Here is an 8,485-nt window from a genome sequence, read left to right as displayed (position 1 = left end):
GGAACTCCAAACATTTATTTGTTTATACTTACGTCAATTAAAGAGGCTTTGCAAAAAACTGCGATGATTAAATTACTATGTAATAAAATTGCGATGGTCAAATTACTAAAAGACATTACTTTTTAAAATGGAAAACTAACATACTCAATTCATGTGAGAAAAAGTTCAACAATAAGAGATTTATTTTTCGAAAAGGAAAATACCAAGAAATGAATATCATGTTTTATAAAGTGAATTGGGATGAAATATTTGATAAAATAAATACAAACCATTGTTATGAATACTTTTTAAAAATTTATGAAAAAGCTTGCAAACAATATATTCCTCACCACTTCAAACCCACTAGTTCTATCCAAAATCCATGCATCAACATAAGAATCAAGAATCTAATTAGAAAAAAACGTTATCTATGGTGCAGAGTGCGTGCTACAAACTTCAAAAATACAAACCTAAATAATGAATACAAACTAGTTAATAAAATAATTAAAAAACAAATTAAAAAATCTACTCTTGATCATGAAATAAACTTAGCAAAAGATGTAAAACATAACGCAAAACTCTTCTATGCATATGCACAAAAAAATCAAACACATACAAAACTACTAGCACTTAAAACTAGTGACAATAAAATAATAACTGAAAAAAAAGTCATTGCTAATCTACTAAATTGTAGTTTCCAATCAGTATTTGTCAAAGAAAATCAAGATCTACCACATTTCATCAATAAAACAATGCAATTATTTGAATGTGACTGGGACCAAGAACTAAAAGAAGATATTGCACATACTTATTTATTAGAACTTAATGAAAACAAGTCACTTGGTTGTGATAGCATCAGTGCCTATGTGGTAAAGCATTCTGCAGAAGGATTATCCAAACCTTTGTCATTAATACTCAAGAAATCGATTCATTCAGGAGAGATGCCAGAATTATGGAAATCTGCAAATATTACACCACTTTTTAAAAAACGATACAAGGAAGATCCGCTCAACTACAGACCTATCTTATTAATATCGATACAATGTAAGATAATGGAGAAAATAATTAGAAAAAAGCTGATAATTTATATAACAGAAAACAATCTGTTAAATCCTCAACAAGATGGATTTGTACAAAATAAAGGATGCCTAACAAATCTTTTAGAAACTTTCGATGTTATTACAACTGAAATTGAAGATGATTATACAGTTGATATATTATTCCAAGATTTTGAAAAACCGTTCGATAAGGTGCCCCACCATCGACTTATATATAAAATTTCTAACTATGGAATAAAAGGCAATATTTTAAATTGGATTGATTTTTTTTTTAAAAACAGAAAACAAAGAGTGGTAATGAGTGAAGCTGTACCAGATTGGTGAGAGATTTATAGCGGTGTGCCACAGGGTTCTGTATTGGGTCCTCTTCTCTTTCTGTTACATAACAATGATCTTCCCCCATGTATCTCTTCAATAACAAAACTATACGCTGATGATACTAAAATCATTTCTGTTATAAAAGAACATAATGATCTAATTAATATGCAAAACGACATTGATTTGTTAACTGAATGGTCAAATGTATGGTTATTGGATTTTAACATAAGCAAATGCAGTGTTATGCACACTTATTGGAAGAAAAAATATTAACTATAATTACGCTATGAAACACGACAATCAAAGTTTTATTTTAAAAATGACAACAAAATAATTAGACTTAGGTGTAATAGTTTCATCCAATATGAAATGGAATCATCAGGTTCAAGCAGCTACAAGTTAAGCACAAAGAATCTTATGTTTAATAAGAAAAAGCTTTACTTATCTTAACACTGAATTGGTAAGGCAATTATGCATTTCGCTGGTTAGACCACACCTGGAATTCGCAGTTCCAGTGTGGAGTCCAGGTATTAAAAACGATATCAATGACCTAGAAAAATTCAAAGACGAGCAACAAAGGTAGCACCTGAACTAAAACATCTAAGTTATACTGAAAAATTGGCAAAGTTGTGTCTCACAACTCTGGAAACAAGACGTACAAGAGATGATCTTATTGAGTTTTTCAAAATAACAACTGGTATTGATAAGATATTGTGGTATAAAGAGTTTTATAAAGCTTCTTCCCAAAGTCTAAGAGGTCATTCAATGAAATTTGAAAGAGAATTTGCAAAAACAACCATTAGACACAATTTTTTTACGAACAGAGTGATACCTCATTGGAATGCTTTACCTGAAAAAGTGGTTTCTGCAATGACAGTAAATTCTTTTAAAGGTAGACTAGATAAACATTTGTTAACGGCTGCTAAAGTATAAATTTTAAATTTTATGCTCGGCGACAATAGTCGTTACAGCACCTTTTATTACTATTAGAGCCCAATAAAAAAAATGCCTCCAAAAAACACCCCTCCCCTGACCTCAAATGTGAAGGTAACAAATTACGAAAATATTTTTTTTCTATTGTTAACTAAAAACATATTCATCAATCAATTTTAAATTACATGCAATAATCTTTTAGAGTTTAAAAATTATGTCCATAAAAAGTTTGAATCCCCCTCAATTTGAGAGGGTTACAATATTTATCTCGCTATAATTTTTGAACGCTAAAAGATTATTTCATGAAATTTCAAACTAATAGTTAAATTTGAAAATAGTTTAGAATGGTATAAAAAATCTTTTGCAAACTAATTGCCCTCACATATGGGGTAGGGGGGAAAAATTTATTTGGGTATAATATTTATTTTTATTTTAGTATTTGCAAAGCATCGTTATTTAACGTAAGTATAACCATAAAAATGTTTGGAGTTTACTCCATGTCTAAAAGTTATTTCAAACATAAAAAAAAGGCAAGATCAGCCTCTGCCTTTATTAGTGAATGATAAATCCCGCCCCGAATTAAAATCAAGAAACTGAAAAATATTATCTTTTCAAAAAATAATTATTTCCAGGGTTTGCGTTTTATTTTTATTTGAAAATTCAGAAACATAACTTCTATAATGACTAATAGAATAACATTATACTAATTTTAGTATTATTTAAATCATTAATAATAATAAAGTTCGATTTCCAACTTAGGCAAGTAAGGTTTCCATTGTAAAATAATTATTCGACGCTGGCTATCAGCCCTCTTTAAAAGGTTTTGCAGAAATGGAGATAACGCTTTAGGATCAAAGGTGCTTACGGATCAAGGGTGCAAGTGCTTCCCTATATCTCTTTAATATTTGTTGAATATAAGGAAATCGGCAAAATGCAAAGTACACACTAGTGAAATGCGAACTTTTGTGCAAACCAAAATATCATATTTTAAGGACCATGATTATATTATTATGTTAAATTAAATTAATATAAATATATTAGTAAGGTATGTTATTAAGTGTAAATGCATTTACTGACTATTAGAGAGAGCATGCAGGTAAATGTAAATACATCGACTGAGGGTTTGGGTTGGAGCAGCGTAGTCATGTTTATTGATTAAAAACGGCTAAAAAAGCTGTTGCAACATGAAATATCTTAAGAATAATGGTCCGCAATTCAATTTCGCATTTTACCTTGTATTTATATTGAAGCACTTTTTGTAGTTAATGCATCAACTAAAAAAAATATATTTTACATTCATTTTCACCAACTTAAGGAAAATATGTTGTACCTAATATGAGGAGCCCAAATTTAATTTCTCTAAATGTTTCAGTATTTATTTGTTTGATTATTTTATTATTTTCTAAATGTTTCAGTATTTTTTTTAATTTTTTTTCCAATAGTATATTGTAAGCTATATTTCTATGATGTAACGATGTCGAAATATTTTATCAGAAATTTAAATATCAAGTTTTATTTCAATTATAAAAACGAAATTGAATAATTTATAGTTTTTATTAATAATAATGTATTTCTAAAATTAAAATAAATTGAATACAACATTTTCTGCAAACATCAAGAACGTTAACGTAACCATTTCTGCCACTAATCCTATCGGCTAAGTCAGTTTAGCTTTTTCAATCTTCTACATTGGTTTCGATATTGAAAATATAAATAAAATATAAAAAATTAATGTATATATATATACATACATATATATATATATATCTATATATATATATATATATATATATATATATATATATATATATATATATATATATATAAACACCCAACTCACACTTGGTGAACATCCAAGTGGTACATCAATGATTATAGTCGGATCTGTTTTTAAATCCTTAGTACTTATAGATGAATTTGATTTGCCAATATCTTTAAAGGATTTCTGAAAAAAAAAAAAAAAAAAAAAAATATATATATATATATATATATAAATATATAATAAACATTTATTTTTCAATTTTAAAGAACACACATTTTATAATTTATTATTTAATATCTATAACTATTTTATTGAATTGCTTTAATAAATTTGACTTTAAAATTCTCACATTTAATAATTGATTTTCTGAATAAATTGAAACTGAAAAATCTACATCTAAAAGGTAAAAAAAAAGATAAAAACGTTATTTTTTTTACATTAAAGCTAAATATTTCAATTCTTTTACATTTTTTTAAATTTTGAAAGTATTGCTGAACAGCCCTCGGAATTAGGGTCGGCATTTGGCAATGCAAACCTAACTGCCGAACTTAGCGTTTGAGGTTGCCAAATATTTCCGAACATTTTAGGTTTCTACTTTTTATGATGGAACTTGTCAATAAATGTTTTTGCTGACCTGATGATGACCTAAAACATATCAAGGTCTGCAATTTTTTGCCAACTTTAGTTTTTTTTATTTTCAAGGGTTGGGTGTTTTATAATAATAAAAAATAACTTATTTATATACCTTGTTGCAATAAACATTAAATAAAACATATATATTGATTGAATACCAGTCTTACAGTCTTACCAGTTCCACAAGTTGATTCTGGTGAGCTACAGAAACGCTTTTTATCTCTTAAAAAAAAAAAAATAATTGTGTAGTAATAACTAATAATGGTAAATTAGTTGAAAGAAAAATAAAATAGAAATATAAAAGTTTGTATTGCCTTTCAGAAATGTAAGTACAGAGAGCTACTTCAGCCTAAATCGAGAATACGTAAAAATATTATTAAAAACAGTTATGATATTAATAAAAGTTATTTAAAAAAATCCCTTATATATATAATTATACAAATTAGTAATATTTTATTATATAAATAAGTAATATTTAATTATATAAATAAGTAATATTTAATTATTTAAGTAATTATTTACTAGAATAAAAAAATTGAAAAACAAAAGCTTTTAGATTACCTTTATTCTTGACAAATTACTAGCTTTAGCAAATATAAATACAATAGATTCAGGCACAGAATTTTAAATACATAGTCACTATCCTAAAAAGATCATTACTTAAAAAACAAAAATAATACTGGAAAGTTGAATATTATCCAAATAGATGATTTTAAGATAAAATAATTAGAAATAAATATATGATTAATATTATAGATTATGATTACCTTCAAATTATTAAAAGCTAAAACAAAAGCTTTAAAAAGATCATGCAATTGATCTTCTGTCATTAGGCTAAGGAGATCTTTGTTACAAAGATTTTCTGAATAAATAAACGGAAATGCAAAAACATGTTAAATAATCAAGAAAAAAACAAAACAAAAATAAAGCAAATGGAATTATAGAGTGTAAATTCCTATATTTTTTATGTAATACAAACTTTTCTCCACCAACAATAAACCAGTTATGTCTGTAACTGTATAACTGAAAATCAAATACAAAAATACTATTTAAGGATTTAGCATTTAGTAAGTTTTATCTACTTTGACTAAAAGTCGATTTTAAATACTTGAAGTCAAAACTATTTGTTGAAGTATTGAAGTCAAAACTATTTCTTCAAGTATTGAAAATTGAATACTCAAAAATAAAATATTGCAAAAGATTTTATTTATATTAAAATATTACACGCCATTTTGTTTCCAAACTGATGTTTAAACAACTCCCAATAAATAAACAAATGCTAAAATATATTTTTAGGAACACAGTATTTAATGAACTCTAGGGACCTTCAAATTTGTTCAAAACAAACTCCCTTCATAATTAAATAGTAACTGGCAAAGGTGGGATTTAAATCTGCAATCCTGCTGTGACAGGCTATCCGATCACAATAATAGCACCACACTATACAACTGAGCTATCCCGACTCAATAGTATATTATATAAAAATGTATCTGTGAATTATAAATTTAAGTAAGATACTTACTTGACCAGAATAAATAGATTATAGCAACTGAAAAGTGCTATTTCAATCACACATTTCTTTGTAAACAGATTCAATCCTATAAACATTTAATTATATCCTTATTTTATTACAAACAGTTATAAAAAAAATATTACCACAAAATAAGGTAGACTGTATCGGGGATCTTTCTCTCACATCTAGACTTGAAATTTAAAAAGAATTTTATGCAAGTTATTAGATTGTATTGCAACCTTACATCTGTGAATCTATCGAACATAAAAATTCTGATCCAAAAAAAAAAAATCTATTATTAAGTCATCATTTAGTAAAATCTTTACTTTTTGGCTTTATTTTGACTGCTAATTTTATGAGTTCAAGCTTAATGCCTTATTAAGACTATATTTATTGAACAACACTTTTATTTCTCATATATTTACACGTCAAAAAATGTATACAAATATGTATCAAAATTTATAAAATATATATAATTTTTATCATATATGTATATAATTTATAACATAAAATATACACAAATATGTGTATCAAAAATTATATACAAATATGAATAAATGGTATACCTGCAGTAACAAATGTATCCAAGTCTTCGATATCACTTGAACTACCTTGAAAGAATTATTTGACAAGTTTGAATTTTTGTTTTGTTTTAAACAGAAAACAGAAAAAGTGAAAAACAACAATTTTATATTTAGAGTATAAGTAGAGTGCTCAATGTTCTTAAAAGAACAGAGCAATTATAAATAAGTAGAAAATCACTTAACAAAAATTTATCTCATTGATAAATTTTTGTTAAGTGATTATCAAATTAACCACTGTAATTCATCAATAAAGACTCATCAGAAATGATGATTTTATGATGAATCTTTATTTATGAAACACAGTGTTAAATGAGATAAATTTTTGTTAAGTGATTTTCTACTAATTTATAATTGCTCTGTTCTTTTAAGAACATTGAGCACTCTACTTGTAGAATACATTTTAAAATTTTTTAAATATATATATATATATATATATATATATATATATATATATATATATATATATATATATATATATATATATATAAATATATATATATATATATATATAAGTATATATATATATATATATATATATATATATATATATATATATATATATATATATATATATAATACTTTATGTATGTATATAATATTTTATTTAGTATTTAATGGCGATTGAACAAATTTATTGCCGGATTACGATCAAATAAATTCTTAAAAAACAAAAAACTTATAAGGCTTTAACGTGCGTTCCCGGAGTTGCAATAACGAACAACAAGTTGCAATAACGAACAAAATTGTTACAAAAACGAACATAGGCCGCGTCAGGTTGCATTAGCGAACAAAAATGTTCGGTAATGCAAATTTTGCGTTGCTATACCGAATATCCATATGATCATCATCATCATCATCATCATCATCATCATCATCATCATCATCATCATCATCATCACCATCATCATCATCATCATCATCATCATCATCATCATCATCATCATCATCATCATCATCATCATCATCATCATCATCATCATCATCAATATCATCATCATTACCATCATTTATTATTTATTTGTAACAACCTCATCAGAAAGTCCTTCTGATTCTTCTAAATGATTGATTGGCTCGGGTAAATAGCTATTAATAACTGCTATCAGTTAAAAAAAAAAGAAAGAGATAGCAATAGAAAATTACTATATACTTAAATCAAAAATAACATAAATTTACAACAATTTTTGTAAAGCAGTTTTGATAAGCATTGAGATTTACAAAACTGCTTTACAAAAAATAATAGTGCACACATGTTTAAAAATTTCTCTCCTTTATATGTTTAGATCAAAAGTGTAACTTCATTATGTGAGAAATTTTGTTGGAATATATGTTTATATCAAAGTTTAACTTTATTATATAAAACTTCATTATATAAATTTGTTTGAATATATGTTTGAATCAAAACATTATTACGTAAAGACTTTTTTAACTAGTAAAGTAAAAATGTTTATAAAAACATAGTTGGCCCAGGGCACAGTAGGCCGGATATTAGACTTAAATTATTTTTATATTTTATTTTTTACTAAAGATCTTTAAATGTACAAATAATTACCTTAAGTTGAAAAATTTTTAGTTTTATTATAAATTTTAGTTAAATTATTGCATAAACAGAAAACAACTAAAAAAACTTTAAAAACGCGGATTTATAATTTTTAATATTTGAGTTGTTTAAACTCTCATAAAACGCTAATGAAATTTTAAATATAAA

At 25.6% G+C, this 8,485-nt stretch overlaps 1 protein-coding gene and 1 long non-coding RNA gene across 4 annotated transcripts; one reads left to right on the top strand and one right to left on the bottom strand.

Annotated features, from left to right (window-relative positions):
* The first annotated feature begins 209 nt into the window (after positions 1 to 209).
* LOC136081398 (uncharacterized) lies at positions 210 to 1,361 on the top strand. The gene has a single exon (XM_065798712.1). It carries the CDS (start codon positions 210 to 212, stop codon positions 1,359 to 1,361), a length of 1,152 nt encoding a protein of 383 aa, XP_065654784.1.
* A 2,467-nt stretch (positions 1,362 to 3,828) lies between these two features.
* Positions 3,829 to 6,936, bottom strand: LOC136081859 (uncharacterized). 3 transcript variants are annotated; one of them, XR_010639204.1, is made up of 6 exons: positions 6,763 to 6,936; positions 6,206 to 6,386; positions 5,451 to 5,545; positions 5,245 to 5,327; positions 4,400 to 5,032; positions 3,829 to 4,233 (listed from the first exon to the last, which is right to left on the bottom strand). It is a non-coding gene; the product is annotated as an uncharacterized LOC136081859 (long non-coding RNA). The 3 variants fall into 3 exon arrangements; XR_010639203.1 differs by lacking the exon at positions 6,763 to 6,936 and having other exon boundaries at positions 4,400 to 4,446; positions 4,859 to 5,032; positions 6,206 to 6,754; XR_010639202.1 differs by lacking the exon at positions 6,763 to 6,936 and having other exon boundaries at positions 6,206 to 6,753.
* Between the last annotated feature and the right edge of the window lie 1,549 nt (positions 6,937 to 8,485).

Source organism: Hydra vulgaris, chromosome 06 (assembly GCF_038396675.1).
Source record: "Hydra vulgaris chromosome 06, alternate assembly HydraT2T_AEP".
Taxonomy (NCBI): Eukaryota; Metazoa; Cnidaria; class Hydrozoa; order Anthoathecata; family Hydridae; genus Hydra; species Hydra vulgaris.
Note: the sequence above shows the minus strand (reverse complement) of the source record. Positions and strands in the feature narration are given on the sequence as shown.